The sequence below is a fragment of the Macaca thibetana genome, chromosome 19 (genome assembly GCF_024542745.1).
Source record: "Macaca thibetana thibetana isolate TM-01 chromosome 19, ASM2454274v1, whole genome shotgun sequence".
In the NCBI taxonomy this organism is placed as follows: Eukaryota; Metazoa; Chordata; class Mammalia; order Primates; family Cercopithecidae; genus Macaca; species Macaca thibetana.
The window spans coordinates 42,378,536-42,406,134 of NC_065596.1; the positions used below are offsets into that span (position 1 = coordinate 42,378,536).

Below are 27,599 nucleotides of genomic sequence, written 5' to 3' on the forward strand. Positions count from 1 at the left end.
GCCCCGGTCCTGCCTGACAGATGCATTCCCAGAGACAGCCCAGAGGGGTCAGGTCAAGATAGGGGAGGCCCAGGTAGAGGGGTCAGGGTCAGGGTGGGGGGCCCAGGCTGAGGGGTCAGGGCTGGGATACAAGGGAGCCAGGAAGAGGAGTCAGGGTAAGATGAGGGGGCACAGGTAGAGGGGCCAGGGTGGGATGGAGGGGGGCCAGGCAGACAGATTGCGGCCATGATGGAGGGGTACAGGGAACGTGGGAGCCCAAAGGGAGCCTCCCCTAACCCAGTCGTGGGAGGGGCCGCTCCGTTGCGGGAGAGGCTTACCAGGAGAGTCTGAGCTAGCCAGGGGAGTCAGGAGGGAAAAGCAGTCCAGACGAAGTGGTGGCTCCCACCGTCCGTCTCACCCTACCTCCCTCCATTGGCCTCCCACAGTCTTCCATTTTCCATTTCAATGGGCGCAAGTTCCCTGGATGGCCACAGAGCCACCTGCTCAGAGTCAGACCTGGGTTCAAGTGGCCACACGTGCCTCCGCTTCCCATGGCAGCCACACTGTGCTGTGCAGTGGGCGGCCCAGCAGCCCCTGCGTGTGCTGTCGTCAGCACGTGCCCCTGGGCTGGAGTGACAGCTTGCTCCCCAGCCTCTGCCTGGAAGGCAGGCACCTGTGTTTGAACAGGCCCCGCACAAGTGCTCAGTGACTGCCCTGTGTCGATCTCCACAGATCTCCACAGCACGCTGTGGCATAGAACTCGGCACTTATTCACGCAGTGAGTGCCTGCTGCGCACCGGGGCCTCTGCAGGGAGCTGGAATGGTCAGACCAGACCCCGGCCATCCTGGCACGGACGGAGGCCCATGGGAAACAGCTAGCAAATAATGCCAAAAGCCAGGAATGAATTGTGCCAGGGGACAGCCTTCAGACACCGGTGGGGTCTGAGGGTGGATGGGATGCAGGGCTGGAGGAGGTGTCAAATCTAGCCTAGGACCAGGGATAATGTCCCCGAACAAGGGTCAGGAGGGTCACGTCTGCCAAGGATGAGGGGGACAGGGAGGAGGGAGCGGATGAAGAGGAGGGGGGTTCAGTGGGGCGGAGAGGCATTCATCTGGGATGCAGTTATACGGATGTTTGCTCTGTTTTTTAAATTGTGTGTATATACGCAACATATATATAGACACACACACATTCTGGGCCTCAATATATGTTGTGAACCTCAATATGTATATATACAACTATATATATATACACACTAGGTTTTTTTTAAAGTATGCTGAATTCCTCATTCAGATGAGTGTATATATAACTATTTACCATTAAAAAAACAACCAGAAGGGAAAGATGAGGCATGGAGGAAGTATGTCTATAAACTGGAGTCGCATGTGCAGAGCCCCTGAGGTGGGGAGGAGGGTGGCATCGTCAGGCCACTGAACACAGGCCCCTTGGCTCAAGTATAGAAATTGTGACTGGGCACAGTGGCTCATGCCTGTAATCCTAGCACTTTGGGAGGCCAAGGCAGGAGCATCACTTGAGGCCAGGAGTTTGAGACCAGCCTGGGCAGCATAGACCCACTTCTATCCCCCAACCAAACTGCTTTTTTTTTTTTTTTTCTTTTTGGGATGGAGTTTCGCTCTTGTTGCCCAGGCTGGAGTGCAGTGGCGCAATCTCAGCTCACTCCCAGGTTCAAGCGATTCTCCTGCCTCATCCTCCCGAGTAGCTGGGATTACAGGCCACCACACCCAACTAATTTTTGTATTTATAGTAGAGACAGGGTTTCACCATGTTGGCCAGGCTAGTCTCGAACTCCTGCCCTCGGGTGACCCACCCACCTTGGCTTCCCAAAGTGCTGAGATTACAGGCATGAGCCATCATGCTTGGCCAAAATTTTTTTTTAATTAGCTGGGTATGGCAGTAGGCTCCTGCAGTCCCAGCTACTCAAGAGGCTGAGGTGAGAGGATCACTTGAGCCTGGTAGTTCGAGACTGCAGTGGGCTGTGATTGTCCTGGGTAACTAATTGACACCCTCTTGATCAATCAATCACTCCATCCTAGGTGACAAAGCAAGACCCTGTAGGTAGGTAGGTAGGTAGGTAGGTAGGTAGATAGATAGATAGATAGATAGATAGATAGATAGATAGATAGATAGATAGATAGATAGATAGACAGACAGACAGACAGACAGACAGACAGATGGATAGACAGATGGATAGACAGACAGATAGATGGATGGATAGATAGATAGATGGATAGATAGATAGATGGATAGAGACATAGATAGGGCAGTCAGTGGGAGGTTGGGGAAGTCAGCAGTGGCCAGAACATTCAGGGCCCTACCAGCTCCTTTATGGAGTTTGGATCTCATCTTAAGAGCAGCGAGGGTAATGCGGGTGGATTTGTCTTCCAAAATATGGTGCTGGCGGTGAGACAGGAGGCAAAGTCTGAGGGGGCTGAGGCTTGGATGTGCATGGGAGGACGTGGGCCTGAGCTGGAGGACAGAGCAATTGTGGATGTGGCGGCAGGCGGCATTGCCAGGAAATAAGCCAGGAGGGAGATGCAGGCCTGGGGCACAGCCAGCAAGCCATGTGAGAGTCCAGGGTGACTGCCACGTGTCTGGAGACTGCTGTGGCCTGGGAGCGCCTGAGGCGTTTGTGAGAAGAGGAGGCAGAGTGGGGCAGCCAGGGGGGACCGATTCTTCCAGTCACTGACCTTTGCAGCGCCCACTCTGTGCCAGGTGTCATTCCAGACACAGTGGTGCAGCAGCATGCCTCCCTTATGGAGCTGTCATTCTCCTGGAGACAGGACAAGACAGACAGACAGCCGAACCACCATGGAGCGTGCCGGCAGGTGATAAGTGCTGGGGAGGAAAGGCAAACAGAGTGGGTCTCCAGGAAGGCTTCTCGGAGGAGGTGATGCATTGTAGGAAGCCAGGGTGAGATGCAGGCAGTGGAAACAGATGTCCAGACCCTGAGGGTGAATTTATTCGCAGTGCTCCAGAAATGGTCAGGCGGCCAGAGGGGCTGAAGCAGGTGTGACGGGGGAGAGTGGCAGGAGCCTGGTTCTGGTGGGCATATTGACCACAGTCAGATGCTGGGATTTGGTTCCAAGGGACATGGGAGCCATGGGAGGCATTTGAGCACATCATCTGACTTAATGTTTTTAAAAAGATTACTGCGGGCTGGGCACGGTGGCTCACACCTGTAATCCCAGCACTTTGGGAGGCTGAGGCAGGCAGATCACTTGAGCCCAGGAGTTCAAGACCAGCCTGGGCAACATGGCAAAACCCCACGTCTACAAAAAATTAGCTGGGTGTGGTAGCACACGCGTGTTTGGGAGGCTGAGGTCGGAGGATTGCTTGAGCCCGGGAAGTGGAGGCTACAGTGAGCCGAGATCACATCACGGCACTCAGCCTGGGTGACAAAGCAAGACCCTATCTCAAAAAATGATAATAATAAAATGTAAAACTAAAAACTAGAAGGGATCACTGTGGGCTACTCTGGAGAGGACAGACTGTCTTGGGCAGCGGGAGGATGGTGAGCAACATTCAAAGACTGCCAGGAGAGGGATGGGTCCTGACACGCCCAAGCAGGGAGCCCCCACCCACTCCCTTCCCCAGGCTACGGCCCTCGCCGTGGAAGCCGCTGCAGCCTGTAGCAGCTTGTGCCCATCGATGACCTCACAGATGCTCCCTCCAGACATTCGTCATGGGAACCCAGCTGCCAGGCATGCTGCCAGGCGCCAGCGCCTGCCGTGGGCACCGCGGTGGGCTGAGTGACCCTGGGCAGGCAGCCACCTGGCCCTCGCCCTCTCCTGAGGCAGCGCACACTCCCGAGCTTTCTGGGCTTCCAGAGCAATTTGTCAGAGCTGTTAGGAGCAGTCAGAGGCTCTCGGCTCCACGTGGAGCTGACGCAGCCGCAGCTGGGCGTTCCCAGGCAGGCAGGAAGCACGTGGCCTTGCTTCCCCAGGCTGTGCCAGGAGTCCCTGGGATGCCCTTCTGGGGGCACAGCCCTGAAAGGTAATCTGAGGGCCTGAAGATCCACCGGGGCCCACCCTGCCTGTGTTAGGTCACCCGAGACCGAGACCTCCTCAGGGAGTCACAGTCACAGTCAGCTTGGGAAGAGGAAGCCAGGGAGCCAGGCAGAGATCTGTGGGCAGGGAGCAGTGCAAAGGTCCCGAGGTAGAAGCATTTCTGGTGTATTTGAGGATAGCTTCTGCATGGCTGGAGCAGAGTGAAGGAGAGGGAGTGTGGAGGAGCTGGGGGCAGACGCGGGCCCCTGAGGGAAGGGCTCTGGGTCTTACCAGAGTGAGGTGGAACCCTGAGAGAGTCCCGATCTGATTCTCATGTTCTCGGGATCTCTCTGGCTGTGTTTTGAGGCTGGGGAAGGATGCAGGAGGGAGGGGGAGCCAGGAGGAGGCCGCTCTGATGATACAGGTGGCAGTGGTTGGTGGAGGTAGCGAGCAGTGGCTGGATTGGGATTTCTGTTGAATCTCTCGCCTAGACCCTCTCTCTGTCCACTTTCTGAAGGCCCGTTGCTTCTGCCCCGCAGGCCACAGGGTGATGTGGCCGCTCACGGCTCCTACACCGGAGCACAATTCCAGCCACACGCAGGGACAAATTGGCTCTTCAGCCCACGACACATGTCAGGGAGAGAAAGCAAGACTGGTCCGGAGTGAAGGCCAAGTGGCTAGGGGCCCGCAGGGTGTGTGGGTGAGCAGTGTGACTTCAGGGCTCTGCTTCTGACTGTCTGTGTCTGCATCCCAGCTCCACCTTTTACCCCAGCTGTGTTATCTCCATCAACCCCCTTAGGTGCTCTGAGGCTCAATGTCCTCATCTGTAAAATGGGGGTAATAATAGGATCTGTCGGCCAGGCATAGTGGCCCATGCCTGTAATCCCAGCACTTTGGGAGGCTGAGGCAGGCGGATCACCTGAGGTCAGGAGTTTGAGACCAGCCTGGCCAGCGTGATGAAACCCCACCTCTACTAAAAATACAAAAATTAGCCACATGTGGTGGTGGGCACCTGTAGTCCCAGATACTCGAGAGGCTGAGGTGAGAGAATCACTTGAACCTGGGAGGCAGAGGTTGCAGTGAGCCGAGAGGGTACCACTGCACTCCAGCCTGGGTGACAGAGCTAGACTCTGTCTCTCAAAAAAAAAAAAAAAAAAAAAATTGGATCCATCATCTAAGGTTGTGAGGGTGAACTGAGACCATGAGTTTAAAGCTCTTATTACAGGGCCGGAGACATAGCTGGGCTCAAGTGTATCAGCTGCTGCTGTATTTTATTCTCATGTATTATGTATTAATATTTATCATTAACAATTGTTGTCACTGGGAGTACAGAATAGTGGTTAAAAGTATCATCTCTCAAGCCAGACTACCTGTGTCTACGTCCTGGCTCTTATCCCCCTATAGCTACATCATTTGGGGCAAGTTATTTCATCTCCCTGGGCCTCCGTTTCCCCGACCTGGAACATGGGAGTGGTGGTAGTTCCTGTCTCGGGGTTGCCACGGCGGCTAAGTGAGGTGACGCATATAAGATGCTTAGAACAAGACCAGGCAGCCTCCATGGGCTCGGAGTGGTCAGCACCGTCACTGTCACGGCCACCTACTGTGCCACTGCTCCTCTTCCTGCAGGCAGGGACCACAGCTCGCTCTCTGAGAACCTGTCACCCACCCAGGACCACCCGTCGGTCCCCTTCAGAGTCCCCAGGCTGAACAGACCAAAAGCATTGCACACACTTATGCAGCTGGTATGATTTCTCTACCCAGCCTCTGGTTTTTCAGCTTTTTTGAAAGCATAAATCCTTTGACTCCAACAAAATGATAAATGCTCCCCTAAGCTGTCAAACCAGGTAAATGCATAGCCTCTCTGGTTGAAGGTGAGGATGGGAGCACAGAGCAGGATGCCTGCCCCTCCCCTGCTACCACCACTGCTGTCTGAGCCCAGAGCCCAGGGACCCCACCACCACCTCCCTGGGACCTGCAGCTCCCTGGTTCCTCCTCGGGACTCAGTGCTGAGCACTTAGCACATAGGATCTCATGAGGCAGGTGCTGTCATTGCCTCATTTCTCAGAGGAGGAAACTGAGGCTTACTGAAGGGAATAGACCCCATCCAAGTTGGCCAGTGTGTTGACTGGAGCCAGGATTGGAACCTGGGTCAGGTGGACAGCAAAGCCCACACTATCTTGCCCCAGTTTTCAAGTTGATACTGAGGCTTCAGGAGAACGCATGGGCACACTGACGCTCCAGAAAGAATGTTCAGGCCGGGAGCTGTGGCTCATGCCTGTAATCCCAGCACTTTGGGAAGCCGAGGCGGGCGGATCAGGAGGTCAGAAGTTCGAGACCAGCCTGGAGAAACCCTGTCTCTACTAAAAATACAAAAATTAGCTGGGCATAGTGGTGGGTGCCTGTAATCCCAGCTACTCAGGAGGCTGAGGCAGGAGAATCACTTGAACCCAGGAGGCGGAGGTTGCAGTGAGCCCAGATCGCGCTACTGCACGCCAGCCTGGGTAACAGAGCAAGACTCTGTCTCAAAAAAAAAAAAAAAAAAAAGAATGTTCACTCTGTCCATTGGCAGGTGGGGTCAGAACTCACATCTGTAATCGCAGCATTTGGGCCAGTTGAGGCAGGGGGATCGCTTGAGTCCAGGAGTTCTAGACCAACTGGGGCAATGTAGCAAGACCCCATCTCTAAAAAACAAAGTTTAAAAATTAACTGGTTGGCCGGGCGCGGTGGCTCAAGCCTGTAATCCCAGCACTTTGGGAGGCTGAGACGGGCGGATCACAAGGTCAGGAGATCGAGACCATCCTGGCGAACACGGTGAAACCCCGTCTCTACTAAAAAAATACAAAAAACTAGCCGGGCGAGGTGGCGGGCGCCTGTAGTCCCAGCTACACAGGAGGCTGAGGCAGGAGAATGGCGTAAACCCGGGAGGCGGAGCTTGCAGTGAGCTGAGATCCGGCCACTGCGCTCCAGCCCCGGCGACAGAGCGAGACTCCGTCTCAAAAAAAAAAAAAAAAAAAAAAAAAATTAACTGGTTGAACATGCATATAGTCCCAGATACTCAGGAGGTTGAAGTGGGAGGATCGCTTGAGCCCAGGAGTTCAACACTGCAGTGAACTATGATTTCACTGCTGCACTCCAGCCTGGTTGACAGAACAAGACCCTGTCTCTTAAAAAAAAGAACTCCACTAGGCTGGGTGCAGTGGCTCACGCCTGTAATCCCAGCACTTTGGGAGGCCGAGGTGGGCGGATCACGAGGTCAGGAGATCGAGACCATCCTGGCTAACAGGGTGAAACCCAATCTCTACTAAAAATACAAAAATTAGCTGGGCATGGTGGCGGGCGCCTATAATCCCAGCTGCTTGGGAGGCTGAGACAGGAGAATGGCATGAACCTGGGAGGCGCAGGTTGCAGTGAGCCGAGGTAGTGCCACTGCACTCCAGCCTGGGCAACAGAGCAAGACTCCGTCCCCCCAAAAAAAAAAGAAAAACTCCACCCGGTGGAACAGGCATTCACTGATGCCACTGAGAAATGACCGAGCATGGTGCCTGGCACCTGGCAGGGCTCGTGGCCCATGGGGTGTCGGGGAGGGGGCGCCCACCCACCTCAGAGGGCTGGGTGGAGTTGCACAGCATATTCATGGAAGTTATTATTTTGCCAAGGCCGTGCTGGGCTAGCAGAGTTTGAAGACAGGGACAGTCATGGGAATGCTTTAGGGCTGTAAGCAGCAAAATCCCAGCTCAGTTGGCGGACACTTATTAATTAATTTTTTTTTTTTTTTTTTTTTTTTTTTGAGACAATCTTGCTCTGTCGCCCAGGCTGAAGTGCAGTGGCGCGATCTTGGCTCACCGCAACCTCTGCCTCCCAGGTGATTCTCCTGCCTCAGCCTCCTGAGTAACTGGGATTACAGGTGCACACCACCACACTTGGCTCATTTTTTTGTTTGTTTGTTTTTTGTATTTTTTAGTACAGATGGGGTTTCACCATGTTGGCCAGGCTGATCTCGAACTCCTGACCTTAGGTGATCCATTCGCCTCAGCCTCCCAAAGTGCTAAGATGACAGGCGTGAGCCACCCCGCCCAGCTGGCCACTTCCTTTTTACCCTGTGCCATTTATACAGTTTAATTAGACTTTTTAGGGTTTTTTTTGTTTATTTTGTTTTTGTTTGTTTTTGAGTGATGGGGACTCTGTCACCCAAGCTGGAATCCAGTGGCACAGTCCTGCCTCACTGCAGTTTCAAACCCCTGGGTTCAAGCGATTCTCCCACCTCAGGCTTCCAAGTAGCTGGGACTACAAGCATGTGCCACTCTGCCCAGCTTAATTTGGCTTTTATTCTGTACATGTTCCCCATCATTACTACTTCCAGAGATAATCCATTAGTGTACACTCCTCCAGAGATTTTTCTCCAAACCTTTACCAACCCAGTTCTTTCAAACATACCACTTAACCCTTACCTTGTGTGATATACAATGACTTTTTTAAAATTCTGGTTTATTTTGCCAGATGCAGTGGCTCACACCTGTAATCCCAGCTCTCAGGGAGGCAGAGGCAGGAGGATAGCTTGAGCCCAGGAGTTCGAGACCTGCCTGGACAATATAGCGAGACCCCATTCTCCATAAAAAGAAAAAAAAGGCTGGGCGCGGTGGCTCAAGCCTGTAATCCTAGCACTTTGGGAGGCAGAGGTAGGCAGATCATGAGGACAGGAGATTGAGACCATCATGGCTAACGCGGTGAAACCCCGTCTCTACTAAACATACAAAACAATTAGCCGGGCGAGGTGGCGGGCGCCTGTAGTCCCAGCTACTCGGGAGGCTGAGGCAGGAGAATGGCATGAACCCGGGAGGCGGAGCTTGCGGTGAGCTGCGATCCGGCCACTGCACTCCAGCCTGGGCGACAGAGCAAGACTCCGTCTCAAAAAAAAAAAAAAGGGCGGGGCGCGGTGGCTCAAGCCTGTAATCCCAGCACTTTGGGAGGCCGAGACGGGCGGATCACGAGGTCAAGAGATCGAGACCATCCTGGCGAACACGGTGAAACCCCGTCTCTACTAAATAGTACAAAAAACTAGCTGGGCGAGGTGGCGGGCACCTGTAGTCCCAGCTACTCGGGAGGCTGAGGCAGGAGAATGGCGGGAACCCGGGAGGCAGAGCTTGCAGTGAGCTGAGATCCGGCCACTGCACTCCAGCCTGGGTGACAGAGCGAGACTCATCTCAAAAAAAAAAAAAAAAAAAAAAAAAAGAACACAGAGTGATGTTTTGTACCATGCATCGTTTCCATTTACTATAGCTCAGACCACCTGTCCTCATACGTAAACAGAGATTGACCTCTTTCTTTGCACTGGCTGCATGGTTTTCTTTTTTTTTTTTTTTTTTTTTTTTTTTTTTTTTTTTTTTTGAGATGGAGTCTCACTCTGTCGCCCAGGCTGGAGTGCAGTGGCGCGATCTCGGCTCACCGCAACCTCCGCCTCCCTGATTCACGCCATTCTCCTGCCTCAGCCTCCCGAGTAGCTGGGACTACAGGCGCCCGCCACCTCGCCCGGCTAATTGTTTTGTATGTTTGGTAGAGACGGGGTTTCACCGCGTTAGCCATGATGGTCTCAATCTCCTGTCCTCATGATCTGCCCACCTCTGCCTCCCAAAGTGCTAGGATTACAAGCGTGAGCCACTGCGCCCAGCTGCATAGTTTTCGATCATAAGGATACACTTGTGGCAGGGTGTGGTGGCTCATGCCTGTGATACCAGCATCTTGGGAGGTCGAGGCAGGTGGATCACTTGAGGCCAGAAGTTCAAGACTAGCCTGACCAATATGGTGAAACCCCGTCTCTACTAAAAATAACAAAAATTATCCAGGTGTGGTGGTGCATACCTATAATCCCAGCTACTCGGGAGGCTGAGGCACGAGAATCACTTGAACCCCGGAGGCGCGGAGGCTGCAGTGAGCCGAGATTGCACCACTGCATTCCAGCCTGGCCATTTCCAACTTTTTTTTTTTTTTTTTTTTTTTTTTTTTGAGCGGAGTGAGCCGAGGCTGGAGTGCAGTGATCTCAGCTCACTGCAGCTCCAGCCTCCCGGGCCATTCTCCTTCCAGTACTTACAGGCGCCCGCCACCTCGCCCGGCTAGTTTTTTATAAACAGTACGGGGTTTCACAGAGTCACCAGGATGGTCTCGATCTGCTGACCTCGTGATCCGCCGTCTCGGCCTCCCAAAGTGCTGGGTACAGGCTTGAGCAGGCCTCCAACTTTTCCTAATTTTTTTTTTGCCTGCCTGTGTGTGCTTGTGCTGGCCTTTTTTTTTGCCGTTTGTTTGTTTGTTTGTTTGTTTGTTTGTTTGAGTAGCTAAGACTACAGGCATGTGCCACTATTCCCAGCTACTTTTATTTTTCTGTGGAGATGGGGTCTCTAGGGTTGGGCATGGTGCCTCACAACTGTAATCCTAGCTCTTTGGGAGGCTGGGGTAGGAGGATCATTTGAGCCCAAGAGTTCAAGACCAGCCTGGGCAACGTAGCAATACCCCATCCCTATTTAAAAAACGAGAGAGAGAGAGAGAGTTAGGGTCTCTACAACATTCCTGGGCTCCAGCAGTTCTCCCACCTCAGCCTCCCAGAGTGCTGGGATTACAGCATGAGCCACCGTTCCCGGCCTTGTGCAGGCTTCTCTATTGCATGGATTTCTGGGAGGCCAAATGTTAAGCTGAGGCCAGTCATCCTTCAGTTCTCAGCTCTGATGCTCTTGTCTCCTGGAGAAAGCATTCCTGACCATTCTGTTTTTTTTTTAATTTTATTATTATTTTTATTTTTTGAGACAGAGTCTCGCTCTGTCACCCGGGGTGGGGTACAGTGGTGCAATCTCCGCTCACTGCAACCGCTGCCTCCCAGGTTCACGCCTTCTCCTGCCTTAGCCTCCTGAGTAGCTGAGACTACAGGCACACGCCACCACGCCCGGCTAATTTTTTGTATTTGTAGTAGAGACGGGGTTTCACTGTGTTAACCAGGATGGTCTCGATCTCCTGACCTCATGATCCACCGGCCTCGGCCTCCCAAAGTGCTGGGATTACAGGCGTGAGCCGCTGCACCAGGCCTCATTCCTGACCATTCTTGGTGTTACATGCTTCAGTAGTTCCCTGGACATCTCCTCACCAATGCATACTCTTTGCCCCATTGATAGATATTGCTAAATTGTAGAAAGCATTACATAGTTGCTGTTTGTATCCAGGCTGACAATCCCTGCCTTTTGATGGGAGTGTTTAAACCATTCACTTTAAATGTAATTATTACTGCTAATGGTTGGTTTTGCATTAGCCATTTTGCTATTTGTTTTCTGTATGTCTACTATATTTCTTGCTTCTCTGTTCTTCCTTACTGCCTTATTATGTAGTAAATAAATATAATTTCAGGCCAGATGTGGTGGCTCACACCTGTAATCCCAGCACTTTGGGAGGCCCAGGCGGGCATATCACCTGAGGTCAGGAGTTCGAGACCAGCCTGGCCAGCATGGCAAAACCCTGTCTCTACTAAAAATACAAAAATTTAGCCGGGCATGGTGGCCTGCACCCATAATCTCATCTACTCGGGAGGCTGAGGCAGGAGAATTGCTTGAGCCAGGGAGGCGGAGGTTGTAGTGTAGTGGGCCAGGGCTGCACCACTGCCTTCCAGCCTAAGTGACAGAGTAAGACTCTGTTCCAAAAGTTAAAAATAAAAAATATATATAATTTAGTATAACATTTGGATTCTATTCTTGTTTAACTATCTTTTTAGTTATTATAATGTGCATCTATCAGTGCAATTCAGGTTAATACTAAATTCCAATAAAATATAAAACTTTCTCCAATATTGTACTATTTCCTTCTCCCTTTTTTGTGCTCTGTTTATCAGATATATTATATCCATATATGTTTTAACCCAGCAGTGTAGTATTATAATTATTGCCTTATACAGTCTTATATCTTTAAGGAAGTTAAGAGAAGAAATAAGAAAGCATATACTTATAGAATCCTATTTTAAAGCACAGTTTGCCATCTTGGGCTATTCATTTCTGTCTACTGACTCAGGTCATTGTCTAGAGTCATTTCTTTCAACCTGAGGACTTTTTTGTTTTTCTTTTTTTGAGACGGAGTCTTGCTCTGTCACCTAGACTAGAGTACAATGGCGCAATCTCAGCTCACTGCAACCTCTGCCTCCTGGGTTCAAGCAATTCTCCTGCCTTAGCCTCCTGAGTAGCTGAGATTACAGGTGCCTGCCACCACTCCATTGATTTTTGTATTTTTAGTAGAGTTGGGGTTTCGCCATGTTGGCCAGGCTGGTCTTGATCTCCTGACAGGTGATCCACCTGCCTTGGCTTCCCAAAGGGCTGGGATTAACCGGAGGAGTTTTAAAATTATTTTGTATCAGGCAGATATGCTAGCAACAAATTCTCTCCATCTCTGTTTATAAAGGAATATCTTTCTGCTGCCTTCATTTTTCAAGGATGGTTTTCCTGGATATAGAATTCCTGGTTAACGGTTGTTTTCTTTCAGCACTTTAAAAATTACTTTTTATTTCATTCTTTTAAATGAGAAGTCAACAGTTAATTGTATTTTTTTTTTCTTTTTTATAGAAATGGGGTCTCATTATGTTTCCCAGGCTGGTTTCCAACTCCTGGGCTCAAGGGATCTTCCCGTCTCGGCCTCCCAAAGTGCTGGGATTATAGGCCTGTTAATTGTATTGATGCTCCCCTATATGTGATGCATCATCTTGAAGCTTTCAAGATGTTTATGTTAGCGTTTAACTTTCTTTTTATTTTTATTTATTTATTTATTTATGTAATTTTTTTTTTGAGACAGAGTTTCACTCCTGTTGCCCAGGCTGGAGTGCAGTGGCGTAATGGTGTGATCTCGGCTCACCGCAACCTCCGCCTCCCAGGTTCAAGGAATTCTCCTGCCTCAGCCTCCCGAGTAGCTGGGATTACAGGGGGGCGCCACCATGCCCGGCTAATTTTTTTGTATTTTAGTAAAGATGGGGTTTCTCCATGTTGATCAGACTGGTCTCAAATTTCTGACCTCAGGTGATCTGCCCGCCTCGGCCTCCCAAAGTGCTGAGATTACAGGCGTGAGCCACCGCGCCCAGCCAGCATTTAACTTTCAACTCTTTTTCTAGGTGTGAATCTCTGTATTTTTCCTACTTGGTGTTTGTTGAGCTTCTTAGATGTGTAATGTTTTTCATCAGATTAAAGAAGTTTCCAACCATTATTTCTTCAAATATTTCTTCTGCCCCTTCTCTCCTCTCCTTCCAAAGTTCCTGATGCACATATGTTGGTACCCTTCATACCGTCCCAAAGTTTCTGCCCCGGAAGAGCTTCTTCATTCACTGAGCTGGGAACGGGTGGGGAGAGGACAAAATGGGACGAATTTCCTCTATTCTTGCCTAAAGTTCAGTTTCTCGAGCATAAATGCCTCTCAAATTGTCGTACGTGTTTGGTCAGTTTTCAGAGTACTGAAATGGTTGTTTGTGGTCAATTTTGTCATCTCTGGGGAGAAGATTTGCCAGTCTTCTCATTTGACTATAGTCAAAAAGTACCATCCTGTGATACTGCTAAATTAACCCTCAAAAAGGATTTATTAACTTATATATATAATCCTAGCTGGGTGTGGTGGCACACACCCGTGTTCCCAGCTACTTAGGAAGCTGAGGTGGGAGGATCACCTGAACCCAGGAATTTGAGGCCAGCCTGGGCAACATAGTGAGACGTTGTCTCTTTAAATAAACAAAAAACCAATAATCCTCCCACCCATCCCCCCACCCCCCGCAGAATGCCCCCTTTTATATACATATGTGTATGTTTTTGCATAGAAAAAGGTTGAGCAGGCGCAGTGGCTCACGCCTATAATCCCAACACTTTGGGAGGCTGAGTTGGGTGATCATCTGAGGTTAGGAGTTTGAGACCTGCCTGGCCAACATGGTGAAACGCTGTCTCTACTAAAAATACAAAAAACTTAGCTGGGTGTGGTGGCACACATCTGTAATCCCTGCTATTAGGGAGGTTGAGGCAGGAGAATCGCTTGAACTCAGGAGACTGAGGATGGAGTGAGCCGAGATTGCACTACTGCACTCTGGCCTGGGTAACAGAGTGAGACTCTGTCTCAAAAAAAAAAAAAGAAAAAGGTTAAGGGCCAGGCCCCGTGATGGGAACATAGCGAAACCCCATCTCTACGAAAATTAGCCAGGCATAGTGGTGCATGCCGGTAGTCGCAGCTACTCAGAGGCTGAGGTGGGATGATCACTTGAGGCTGGGAGGTCGAGTCTGCGGTGAGTTGAGACCGCGCCACTGCATTCCAGCCTGGGTGACAGAGTGAGACCCTGTCTCGAAAAAAAACGAGAGAGAAAAGTTAGGAACGAAAAAGCGCAAACTATAAGCCATAGTTCCCTCTAGAGATGAGCAGGAGGTTGGATCCCCACCTTTAGCTGCATAGGTTGTACCAAGGAGACTGGAGTGAATTTTTCAGATTCCCATAGAGGAACCAAATGTGCTAGAAGGCCATCCTCGGGTGGGATTGGGCGCTGTGCAGGCAACCTTGCCTTTTCTACAGATAGGCGTCTGTATTGTTGGAATTTTCCACAGCGGTAATATATTTGTGTCTCTCTTGTGCAAATGAACCTTTTTGATTCCCAGGAGTAAACTTCAATAGTGCTGTCTTGCCAAATGTGGAATGGATTTGGTTTTTTTATCTCTCTCATTTTTGTTTTGCAGTGACATGGGCTCGAGGGTTGGCTACCCCGCTCAGGTTTACAAAACTGCCAGTGCAGAGACTCCTCGGCCCTCCCAGCTGGCCCAGCCCAGCCCCTTCCAGCTCTCCGCCTCCGTCCCCAAGTCCTTCTTCTCCAAGCAGCCTGTGCGCAATAAGCACCCAACAGGGTGGAAGAGAACGGAGGAGCCCCCACCACGGCCACTCCCCTTCAGTGACCCAAAGAAGTAAGTGCCTGGACGTCCAGCAAGGCGCTCGCCAGATCCACACCAGGGCGTCTCGGGGGCGGAAAGAGGGTGATGCCACATGCTGTCATTGTACAGATGACTGTGAGCCAGTGTACACACTGGGGCTGCAGCTGCGAACAGGACAGGCGGGAACGCCTCTTAGGGAGCTGGCATTCCAACTGGGGTGACCAACAGTAAATGGAATGAATAGAGAAGCACGCAGTAGGTCCATGGCGGTTAGCCCTGTGCCGCATCCGGGTGAGGAACATTCCAGACAGGAGTAGCAGCTGCAAAGGTCCTGAGGCAGTGAGTGACACGGTTGCCTGCGGGCAGGCTGGGGTGGCTGGAACAGTTTGGGCCAGGGGAGGGTGTGGGGACATGAGGTCAGGGAGGGATGGGGACAGAACGCGGAGGGTCTTGCAGGCCACGTGGAAGGGGCTTGGTGTTTGCCCTGAGTGACATGGAGCCACGGGAGGGCATGGAGCAGAGATGGGGCAGGATCTAAATTGGGCGTTCCAGGGTCTCTGTGGCTGCGTGTGGGGAGCAGCCTGCGAGGAGCAGGGAGGAGCTGCTGTCGTGGTCCAGGCGGAGACGAGGGGGCGGGAGCAGGGTGGGGGGCGGAGAGGGTGAGAAGAGGGCGGTTCCGGATAGATTATCTGAAATGGAGCAGACGGGGCTTGCTGGCAGAGTGGATGTGGTGTGAGAGAAAGAGAGGGGTTGAGGATGATGCCGTGCCTTGAAGCCCGGAGGATAGACTTGCCTTGAGTGGGGAGCAGTCTTGGGGAAGGCACAGTAGTTCAATCCTGGATGCTTCGGTGTGAGATTCGCAGGAGACATCCAGACGGAGGCGTCGGGGAGGCCCTTGAGTAAGGAATCCCGAATTCAGTGGAGAGGTCAGGCTGGAGGGAGAACTTTGGGTATTAATCAGCCTAGAGCTGCGAGGCTGGAAGAGCACCTAAGGCAGGGTGTGGATAGAGAACTGTGGGACTGAGACTGAAACCCCTTGGCGTTGAGCCAAAGTGAGAAACCGGGGAAGGAGGTGGGGCAGGGAAGGCGGGGAGGTGCAGAGGCGGGGCCAGGGGAGGCGGAGCTCAGGCGAGGAGGCGGGGCCCAGGCCAGGGTGATGAGCCTGAGAACTGACTATATAGGGTTAAGCCTCCCAGAGGTCTCTCGAGGGTTCAGGAGAAAAGGGTGAGGCAGAATTGAGGAGCTGTGTGAGCAGTTCATTTGGGGCATTTTACTTTAAAGTGAAAGAGGAGAGGGGTGTGCAGTTGAGAAAGAGTTTTGTTTTTCACTTGGAGGATACAGGAGCTACCATTTCCTGAGCACTCGCCACATCTAGGTTCATTCTAAGTGGTTTGATGCAAATGAATTTACTGGATCCCGCAACAGCTCCATGGGGGTGGACCTGTCCTCCCCCCATCCCACCGCCATTTTTGTTTTTTGTTTTTTGTTTTTTTTTGAGACGGAGTTTCACTCTTGTTGCCCTGGCTGGAGTGCAATGGTGCTATCTCGGCTCACTACCACCTCTACCTCTCGGGTTCTAGTGATTCTCCAGCCTCAGCCTCCCGAGTAGCTGGGGTTACAGGTGTGCGCCACCACGCCCGGCTAATTTTGTATTTTTAGTAGAGACAGGGTTTCACAATGTTAGGCTGGTCTCAAACTCCTGGCCTCAAGTGATCTGTCCGCCTGAGCCTCCCAAAGTGCAGGGATTACAGGCATGAGCCACTGTGCCTGGCCCCTGTCCTCCCCCTTTTACAGATGAGGCAGCTGAGGCCCAGAGTCACACAGCTGATGAGAGATGCAGCCTGGATCAGAGCCCAGGAAGCCTGGATCAAGGCTCATGTCTCTTGAGTGAGGGGCTCTGCCCTCCTCCATCCTGTTCTTTTTAGTGTCATCTTTCATGACCTAGATGGAGACATTCAAATCGGGGGATGACACAGAGCTTGGAGGGAGAGACGTGTCAGGAGACAGAAACAGTGTCCCGGGAGATATCAGCAGGCGAGTGTGCTGAGCTCACGCTGAGAGCCAGAGGGGATTCTGAAAACTAGACTGATGATTAAAACTGCTTAAAACCCCAGCAGCCTCCCATGCTCCCGGGATTAATGATGCAGGCTCACATTGACTACACACGTTTTATACCAGGTGCCGTGCTCTTTGCCCAAACTCCCGCTCAGACCCTGGATGATCTGTCCCTCACCTCTGCCCTCGTTCCCGTCCACTCTCCCCTCCTCGCTCTGTTCCAGCCACACTGGCCTCTTGCTCCTCCTCACACTCTCCACATCGAGGCACACCCCAGGGCCTTTGCACTGGCTCTCAATGCTGCCTGCAGTGAGCTCCCTCCAGATCTTGTGGGGTGCAGCTCACGAGGACTCGCTCTAATGCCACCCCCTCACACAGGTCCTCCTGGCCTTCAGTAGCCCAGGCTGTCATTCCGTGTCGCTGTACTCTGTTCCACAACCTGTGTCTCCCATGGGAAATAGGTTCTGCCATCTTGGTCACAAGGCACTTGTAACGTGCCCGGCACACAGGGCATGCTCCATCCTGAACATAAGACGCGTGGATCTCGTTTGATTCTCACGGCGAACCCAATAAGTAGATACTATAAGGCCCCCACTTTTCAGTGTGCCCCAAGTTGGGCCCTGCTGAACCCTGTTACCCTCCTCAACAATCACCCGTGCACACTGCTTCCTCTGCCATGAACCCCCCAACCCACACCCCCACTCTAGGCTCACTCCTGCCCACCCATATTAATTTGCTGGGGCAGCCGCAACAAAGTACCACACCCTAAGTGGCTTAAACTACAGAAATGTACCATCTCACCGTTGTGGAGGCCAGAAGTCCAAGGTCCAGGCGTTGACAGGGTGGTTCCCTCCAAGGGCGGTGAGGGAGAACCTGTTCCTGGCCTCCCTCCTAGCAGCCAGTGGGTGCCAACACATAGATGCATCACCCCCGTCTCCACCTCCTCTTCGCATGACGTTCTCCCTGCGTCTGTGCCCACATTTCCCCTTTCTGTAAGGACACCAATCTAACTGAATTAGGGTCTACCTGATTTACTTGATTGCCTCTGGAAAGACTGTCTCCAAATGAGGTCACATTTGGAGATGCTGGGGCTTAGGACTTCAATATAGCTTTTTGTGGGGGCCCAGTTCAACCCATAGCACCACTCCTTGGGTATCAACACAGACACGTCTTTCTTGGAGAAGTTCTCTGAACCCCCACACCAGGCTCAGCCCACCCCCAGCACCTGTCCCAGGGAACAGCGAATGCCGCTCCCATGGCAGCTTGCTTCCTCTCTGTCACCCCCACGGGGCCCAGAACAGAGACATCCTGAACCTCACCCAGACCACACACTTAGCAGGAGCTCAGAAGATATACCTGGAGAGACAACAGCCCTATGCAACAGCAAGAGCTTTCCCGGTGACGAAATCCAGAGGTGGCTTGTATGTGTGTGTGTTTGTGTAAACATGTGTAAACTAAACATATAAAATATCAGGGGGGACACAAATGAAATCGCTTCATAGTTCCTTTTAATATTTATTTATTTATTTATTTATCTATGTATTTATTTATTTTTGAGACAAAGTGTCGCTCTGTTGCCCAGGCCGGAGTGCAGTGGCGCGATCTCGGCTCACTGCAACCTCCACCTCCCAGGTTCAAGCACTTCTTCTGCCTCAGCCTCCCAAGTAGGTGGGACTATATGCGCACACCACCACTCCTGGCTAATTTTTGTTTTGTTTTATTCTTCTTAATTTTTGTGTTTTTAATAGAGACGAGGTTTCACCGTGTTAGTCAGGCTGGTCTCGAAATCCTGACCTCAGGCAATCCGCCCCCCTCGGCCTCCCAAAGTGCTGGGATTACAGTCATGAGCCACTGCACTCGGCTCCTTTTAATATTTATTTAGTTGCAGATACATTTTAAAAATCACAACCAGAGCCGGTTGTGGTACGGTGGCTCACGCCTATAATCCCGGCACTTTGGGAGGCCGAGGCAGGCGGATCACGTGAGGTTGGGAGTTCAAGACCAGCCTGACCAGCATGGAGAAACCCCGTCTCTACTAAGAATACAAAATTAGCCAGGTGTGGTGGCGCATGCCTGGAATCTGTTCCACATCCCGTGTCCAGCTACTCGGGAGGCTGAGGCAGGAGAATTGCTTGAACCCAGGAGATGGAGGTTGCAGTGAACCAAGATCACGCCGTTGCACTCCAGCCTGGGCAACAAGAGCTAAACTCTATCTCAAAAAAAAAAAAAAATCACAACCAGATGCAGTGGCTCACACCTGTACTCCCAGCACTTTGGAAGGCCGAGGCGGGGGAATTGCTTGAGCCTAGAAGTTGGAAGCCAACCTGGGCAACAACATGGTGAGGTACCATCTGTATAAAAAAATTTTTTCGGCCAGGCGTGGTGGCTCATGCCTATAATCCCAGCACTTTGGGAGGCTGGGATGGGTGGATCACGTGAGGTCAGGAGTTTGAGACCAGCCTGGCCAACATGGTGAAACCCCATCTCTACTAAAACTACAAAAATTAACCAGGTGTGGTGGCGCATGCCTGTAATCCCAGCTACTCGGGAGGCTGAGGCTGGAGAATGGCTTGAACCCGGGAGGCGGAGGTTGCAGTGAGCCGAGATTGCGCCATTGCACTCCAGCCTAGGCAACAAGAGCAAAACTCTTTCTCAAAAGAAAGACAAAAGAGAAAAAGATTTTTTTTCAAGGCGGGTGGATCACCTGAGGTCAGGAGTTCAAGACCAGCCTGGTGAACATAGTGAAACCCCATCTCTACAAAAATACAAAAATTAGCCAAGTATGATGGCAAGTGCCTGTAGTCCCAATTATTGGGAGGCTGAGGCGGGAGAATCACTTGTACCCAGGAGGCAGAGGTTTCAGTGAGCCGAGATCATGCCACTGCACTCCAGTCTAGGTGACAGAGCGAGACTGTCTCAAAAAAAAAAAAAAAAAAAAAAAAAGGCCGGGCGCAGTGGCTCAAGCCTGTAATCCCAGCACTTTGGGAGGCCGAGACAGGTGGATCACGAGGTCAGGAGATCGAGACCATCCTGGCTAACACGGTGAAACCCCGTCTCTACTAAAAAAAATACAAAAAACTAGCTGGGCGATGTGGCGGGTGCCTGTAGTCCCAGCTACTCGGCAGGCTGAGGCAGGAGAATGGCGTGAACCTGGAAGGCGGAGCTTGCAGTGAGCTGAGATGCGGCCACTGCACTCCAGCCTGGGCAACAGAGCGAGACTCCTTCTCAAAAAAAAAAAAAAAAATTGCATATATAAAATATTAGCTTAGAATTATTACTTTTGTTCATACATTCCCCTTGTATGTGCTGTAACTCACTAAGCATTTTGGAGATAGTGTCTTTGTTATTATGAGAGGCACTTTTGAGTCACTTCACTTCTAACTCAATTATTTTAGATTAAACATATTTTGTTGTCGTCATTTTTGTGACAGGGTTTCACTCTGTTGCCCAAGCTGGAGCACAGTGGCATGATCACAGTTCACTGCAGCCTCTGCCTCCCGGTACAAGTGATTCTCGTGCCTCAGCCTCCCAAGTAGCTGGGACTGTAGGCGCCCACCACCATGCCTGGCTAATTTTTGTATTTTTAGTAGAGAAGGGGTTTTACTATGTTGGCCAGTCTGGTCTTGAACTCCTGACCTCAAGTGATCCACTTGCTTTGGCCTCCAAAGTGCTGGGATTACAGGTGTTGAGCCATCACGCCAGGCGCAAAATTCAAATTTACACAACAGAGGCAAATCAGAGATGATGTCCAGTGCCGTCAGTCAGAACCTGGAGGCTGTTTTCTTCATTGAGGTTTTGAAAGGTAAAACATGCACAAGGTAAAAACCAAAATACTACAAAAGGGTTTGCAATAGAAAGAGCTTCTCTCCCTTCCCTGGCCCTCAGCCATCCTGCTCCCTCCCCGAAAGCAACCGTTGTTTCATTTCTACATTCTTCCAGAAATGTTCCAAATGTGAGTGCACACACGATTGTGAGGGCTTCCCTTGCACCCGTTTTATTAATGTGGTCACCTCCTGCATATGAACTGCTTCCTCACTTGCTCTTTCTCTTCAAGTCTTTTTGTTTGTTTGTTTTTTTGAGACAGGCTCTGACTCTGTCACCCAGGCTGGAGTGCAGTGGCGCCATCATAGCTCACTGCAGCCTCAACCTCCCAAGCTCAAGCAGTCTCCTGTCTCAGTAGCTGGTCCCGTAGGAGTACACCACCACACCCACCTAGTTTTTCACTTTTTGTGGAGGTGAGATCTCAGATCTCACTGTGTTACCCAGGCCGGTCTCACACTCCACACTCCTGGGCTCGAGTGATCCTCCCACTTATGCCTCCGAAAGTGCTGGGATTACAGGCATGAGCCACCATGCCCGACCTAAGTTTCTTGGCAGTAGTTCCATATCAGTGTGTAGAAAGTGATGTCATTCTGGGCGTGGTGGCCCATGCCTGTAATCCCAGCACTTTGGGAGGCTGAGACAGGCGGACCACCCGAGGTCAGGAGTTCAAGATCAGTCTGGCCAACATGGTGAAACCTTGTCTCTACTAAAAATACAAAAATTAGCCAGGCATGGCGGCAGGTGCCTGTAATCCCAGCTACTCAGGAAGCTGAGGCAGGGGAATTGCTTGAACCCGGGAGGCGGAGGTTGCAGTGAGGCAAGATCGCACCACTGCACTCCAGCCTGGGTGACAGAGCAAGACCCTGTCTCAAAAAAAAAAGAGAAAGTGAATCCCTCACGTATCCAGTATTAGAAAGGAAAGTTTGGTAAACTCCAGTGTACCAAGCTGAGCTGTGTGTGAGTTTTCTAAAAATGGTTTCACGCTATCCATACTTCTTTTTTCCACGTGACGTCGTATCTGGGAGGGCCTCTGCACACCATGTGGATCTGCCGTGCGTCTCCGGAGGGTGTGATTCTGGGTGGTGGACCCGGCCGTTTCCCAGCTGGGGGCTGCTGTCTGCTCCGCAGGCAGGACCCTGGGAAGTGTCCGTGTACACGTGGCACTGTGGACTCATGTGAGCCTTTCTGAAGGACGTGTTTCCAGAACTAGGACTGCTAGTGCAAAGAGCAAGCACATTTTATTCATGCTTCCGGGAGGTCTTAGCATGCCCCTCTCGAGCGGAGCCTGTGGGCAGTGCACTGGCTGGGGGGCGTGCTGAAGGCCAGGCCAGCTTCCTCACTGCCGGGAGATGGGCACCATGAGCCCTGCAGAGTCACGCTCCCCTGTGCAGGGCATTCTGGGAAATGTTGAAATCAAAAGGGGTGGGAGAGTCCCCTTTTGATTTGTGTCTGTCTCTCTTTCTCTTTGTCTCTCTCTCTGTTTCTCTATTTTGGATCTAAAGCTTTTAATTTGCCTAGAGAATATACTTCCCTGATATTGACAGACCCAGCATTACCCTAGACCTGGAATTCCAATCTGGGGAGGAATATGACCTGACAGGGAAGAAATCTGGCCCTGCTCTTGCCCTTCCTTTGTTAAAATCCCAAGGCTGGCAGCTGAGAAAGAGAAAAAGGAAACCTAGTCGTTAAAACCCTCAGGAACCCAAGACATCTTATTTCTTCCCCATGTTCAAAGACTCTTTTTCTTTCTTGCATTACAGAATGAAGAATTCCAGGCATCAGCTTTTATTAAGCTAATTTTTATTATTTTTATTGTTATAACACATGATTATGTTTAAGTAAATTCAGACAGTTCAGAAGGATATCAGATAAAAAGGAAAAGTCCTATTTTTCTACCTAATAAGATTCTACCTCCCAGAGGTTATCATGGTTCATAATTTCTTCCAGAAATTGTTATCTGCAGACAGAAGCATATTTTTAAATCCAATGTGGCTGTTCCCCACACCATACGTGTTTTTTCCTGCCATCTCTGATATACACGTGACAGTCAAGCTTGGCAGTGGCGTGGGTAGGCTCTGCAGCCTGGCGGCCTTGATTTGAATCCTGACTCCTTCACTCACAGGCTGTGTGACTTGGGACAAGTGGCTAAACTCCTCTGTACCTTAATAGCCTCATCCTTGAGATGGGATACCAATAGTCCTTAACACATATGGCAGTGGTGGGGATCAAATGAATTTATAAGCTGGGCACAGTGGCTCATGCCTGTAATCCCAGGAGTTTGGGACCAGCCTGGGCAACATAGTGGGACCCCATCTTTACAAAAAAATTAGCTGGGTGTAGTGGCATGCGCCTGCAGTCCTAGCTACTTGGGAGGCTGGGGTAGGAGGGTTACTCGAGCCCAGGAGGTTGAGGCTGCAGCGAGCTGTGATCACAACACTGCATTCCAGCCTGGGCGACAGAGGAGGCTCTGACTCAAAAAAAAAAAAAAAAAAAAGAAATCCCCTGCCACCCACACACAAATGACTGCATATATGTTCCAAGGGAAACCCAGGCCTTGCTCTGGTATGGTTCACATTCTGCTGGGTAGACTGACAATAGGCAAAGACGCAGGTCTGGTCACGGTGGCTCACGCCTGTAACCCCAGCACTTTGGGAGGCCGAGGCCGGGGGATCACCTGAGGTCAGGAGTTCGAGACCAGCCTGGCCAACATGGAGAAACCCCGTCTCTACTAAAAGTACAAAAATTACCTGGACATGGTGGCGGGTCCCTGTAATCCCTGCTACTCTGGAGGCTGAGGCAGGAGAATAGCTTGAACCCAGGAGGCAGAGGTTTCAGTGAGCCGAGATCACGGCACTCCAGCCTAGGCGACAGGGAAAACTCTGTCTCAAGCAAAAAAAAAAAAAAGCTTCTCCCCTCACACAGGGGCTCCGTCTCTGTGCATGTGTTCAGCGTGGGCCTCCCCCACTGGCTGCCAACTCGGTGCTCACGGCCGTGTCCCCGGCACCTGGGACAGGACAGCACAGCAGGCTCCGTGTGGTTCCCGGGAAACGTTTGTGGAAGGAGGGAATGGATCCAAGCCCCTCTCTGCCACACGTTCACTGGGTGAAGGAGAGAAGGCTGTGGCCATGCGTCCCGTGGGAGCCGGCCCTCTTGAATCCTAACAGCTTTGAAAAGTGGCTTGAGCCGGGCGCGGTGGCTCAAGCCTGTAATCCCAGCACTTTGGGAGGCCGAGACAGGTGGATCACGAGGTCAGGAGATCGAGACCATCCTGGCTAACCCGGTGAAACCCCGTCTTTACTAAAAAATACAGAAAACTAGCCGGGCAAGGTGGCGGGCGCCTGTAGTCCCAGCTACTCGGGAGGCTGAGGCAGGAGGATGGCGTAAACCCGGGAGGTGGAGCTTGCAGTGAGCTGAGATCCGGCCACTGCACTCCAGCCTGGACCACAGAGCGAGACTCGGCCTCGAAAAAAAAAAAAAAAAAGAAAAGTGGCTTGAGCCTCCCTGGCACCCCTCTGACCCTGACGCTCTCATTCCAGGCAGGTGGACACGAACACCAAAAACGTCTTTGGACAACCGAGGTTGAGGGCATCCCTCCGAGACCTCCGGTCGCCACGTAAGAACTACAAATCCACCATCGAGGATGACCTGAAGAAACTCATCATCATGGACAACCTGGGGCCAGAGCAGGAGAGAGACGCAGGAGTACGTAGCGCCCCATCCCCAGCTCCCGACCCCCAGCTTCCAGTGGGATCTCAGATCCGGGTGGACAGGGAGAAGGACTGTGCTCCCCGCGGTCCCATCGTGCCCCCAGCTTTCAGCATCTGCCAGTCCCGTTGAGGGGTGTGGGCTCGTGGCTGGGAGTGAGGGCAGTGCATTAGTCTGGGATGGGATCACAGGATGAGCCCAGGCAGGCACACAGGAATCTACCCCATACCGAGAGCCTCGTACAACTGGAGGGACCTGGGCCTCGTGCCCTCCTCCTCCAGCCCAGGATAGAAACAGCCACATCCGCCCAAACCACAGGGACTGAGTGGAGCAGGGGCTCCCAGGGGAAGTTCAGGCTCTTGTTACTCAGGGACGGGGGTGGAAAGAACAGTGGGTGCCAGGGAACCTCCATGGCACCTGCTTCCCTTCCCCTCCCAGCCAGGCCTGCCCTGCTCATCCTCACTGCCAGGCAGGAGCTGTTTTGTGGGAGCCGAGGTGGACCCCAGCCTCCCCAGGGTTGGGTCCCACCAGCCACAGCTGGGGGAAGAGAGCACATCAGCCCAGCACTACCCAATGGGGTCCCAGCACTGACTCTTGTGGGTCCAGCTTGCCTCCCACCACCTTCCCCAACCCGTCAGGCTTTGATCACCAGTCCTTACCCAGAGCTGGAGGGTGGGGTTGGGGAGCGGGAGTCCCCAGGGGGAAATGGGAGCACTTTGGTCAGAAAGGAGGAAGAAGGCCGAGGTGGTGGCTCACACCTGTAATCCCAATACTTTGGGTGGCCAAGGTGAGAGGATCACTTGAGCCCAGGAGTTTTAAGACCAGCCTGGGCAGTATAATGAGACCCCCATCTCTATAAAAAAATCTAAAAATTAGCCAAGTGTGGTGGCACACACCTGTGGTCCCAGCTACTTACCTGGGAAGATGAGATAGGAGGATCGCTGAAGCCCAGGAGGTCGAGGTTGTAGTAAGCTGAGATCACCCCATTACACTCCAGCTTGGGTGACAGAGTGAGACCCTGTCTCTAAAAAAAAAAGAAAGAATCCCAGCACTTTGGGAGGCCGAGACGGGCGGATCGCGAGGTCAGGAGATTGAGACCATCCTGGCTAACGCAGTGAAACCCCGTCTCTACTAAAAAATACAAAAAACTAGCCGGGCGAGGTGGTGGGCGCCTGTAGTCCCAGCTACTTGGGAGGCTGAGGCAGGAGAATGGCGTAAACCCGGGAGGCGGAGCTTGCAGTGAGCTGAGATCCTGCCACTGCACTCCAGCCTGGGCGACAGAGTGAGACTCCGTCTCAAAAAAAAAAAAGAAAGAAAGAAAGAAAAATCAGGCAGGAATGGATGCTGGGTCGGTAAGGACTCGCCACCGATGTCCTGGAGGGGAAGATGCCTCTGAGGACCCTGGCTACGAGCCAGTCCATGACCTCCCCCAACATCCCACCCACCCCCACAGCAGTCACCGCAGAAGGGCCTGCAGCGCACACTGTCGGACGAGAGCCTGTGCAGCGGGCGCCGGGAGCCCAGCTTCGCCAGCCCCGCCGGCCTAGAGCCAGGGCTCCCCAGCGACGTGCTCTTCACCAGCACCTGCGCCTTCCCGTCCAGCACGCTGCCTGCACGCCGCCAGCACCAGCACCCCCACCCGCCCGGCGGCCCCGGCGCCACCCCTGCCACTGGCAGCGGCTTCCCCGAGAAGAAATGTGAGCCCGGGCCCCCTGGGACTGGCGCGGTATTTACCCCAAGGTTGGGAGGTGGGGATGCCTGAGCAGGGGCTCACCTGGAGGTCAAAGGCTAGAGGTCATCAGTGTCGGGGCCATCTCGGAGGAATGGGATTCGCAGGAACTTCGGAGGGCCTGATGGTGGGGCACCAGGTGTCACCCAAGGAGCAAGGATTGTTGGCCAAGCATCAGAGGGTCACCTGGGAGTCAGGAGCACCCAAGGATTGGAGTCACCTGAGACCAGAGAGGAAGTCCACCCTCAGGGTACAGGCCTGGGGAATGGGGCTGCCTAGCTGCTGCCCCAGCACCCCCCAACCCTCCCACCCGTTCCAGCACCAAGTGGTTTGCTTCATGAGCATTTTATTTGCTTCCCTGACTCCCCCTATGTTTGCCACACTTGGGGGCGGTGCATGGTGTGACTTGTCCACTCCTTAATCACCCAGCAAATATTTACCAAGCATTCCCCTTAAACAGGTACTGCGCACACCACCCCCATCAAAAGCCACGAGCCAGCTGGGGTTGGCCATGCCCCAGATGCACCCTGTGACCCCTTATCCACCCCCTAAGCCCCCCACAACTGAAAGACAGTACGTAAGTTTGCACCATGTGCACTGGGTGGCAAACCTGGCCTGGAGGGACGTGAGGCTGTTTAGGGTCCATAGTCCCCCTACTTAGTACTAGCGATGAGGAGCTTGGGGCAGAGCGCTGGCGTGCCACTGCGTGTGGGGTGCCCCTGACCTTTCTGGGTGTGTTACATTATACACAGCATCTGCACACTTACTCTCTCAAATCCAAGCACATCTCAAATTCAGGGGCATGTGCTACCCCAAGGGTCTCAGCTGAGGGGCTGTGCCTGCCTGTGCCATCTGTACAGAGCCTCTTGTGAGCTGTGGGGGATGGGGTGGAGGAGACTCTGCGACTTTTATGAAGGGTGGTCTGTCTCCCCCGTTAAAATTCCCCCGCAGACTGGGCACAGTGGCTCATGCCTCCCAGCACTTTGGGAGGCCGAGGCAGGCAGATCACTTGAGGTCAGGAGTTTGAGACCAGCCTGGCGAACGTGGTGAAACCCTGTCTCTACTAAAGATACAAAAATTAGCTGGACATGGTGGTGGGTGCCTGTAATCCCAGCTACCCAGTAGGCTGAGGCAGGAGAATCGCTTGAACCCAGGAGGCAGAGGTTGCAGTGAGCTGAGATCAAGCCACTGCACTCCAGCCTGGGTGACAGAGCCAGACTCTATCTCAAAAAAAAAAAAAAATTCCCCTGCAGCTCCCTGTTGCCTTGGCGTTTGCATCTGTACTCCTTGCCCTGGTGGTGTGGGGCGCCCACCTCTGCTCCTCCACCTCGCAGAGCCTTCCTTTTGATCACTCAGCACATCAGACCTTCCCTGCTCAGGGCATCCTGCATGGCTGTTCC

At 52.2% G+C, this 27,599-nt stretch overlaps 2 protein-coding genes across 5 annotated transcripts in view; both read left to right on the forward strand.

Moving 5' to 3' along the window:
- The window catches only part of SIPA1L3 (signal induced proliferation associated 1 like 3), a 308,993-nt gene that overhangs the window by 267,781 nt on the left and 13,613 nt on the right, over window positions 1-27,599 (forward strand). For 3 of the 4 annotated variants that reach the window (XM_050768874.1, XM_050768873.1, XM_050768872.1), the window contains exons 16-18: window positions 14,700-14,921; window positions 24,302-24,467; window positions 25,924-26,167. In XM_050768874.1, coding sequence (XP_050624831.1) covers window positions 14,700-14,921; window positions 24,302-24,467; window positions 25,924-26,167 — 632 coding nt within the window. The remainder of the gene's footprint in view (window positions 1-14,699; window positions 14,922-24,301; window positions 24,468-25,923; window positions 26,168-27,599) is intronic. The other variant, XM_050768876.1, reaches the window with a different exon arrangement.
- SPINT2 (serine peptidase inhibitor, Kunitz type 2) overlaps window positions 1-27,599 on the forward strand; it is a 230,800-nt gene that overhangs the window by 98,320 nt on the left and 104,881 nt on the right. The gene's annotated exons all lie outside the window — the stretch shown is intronic.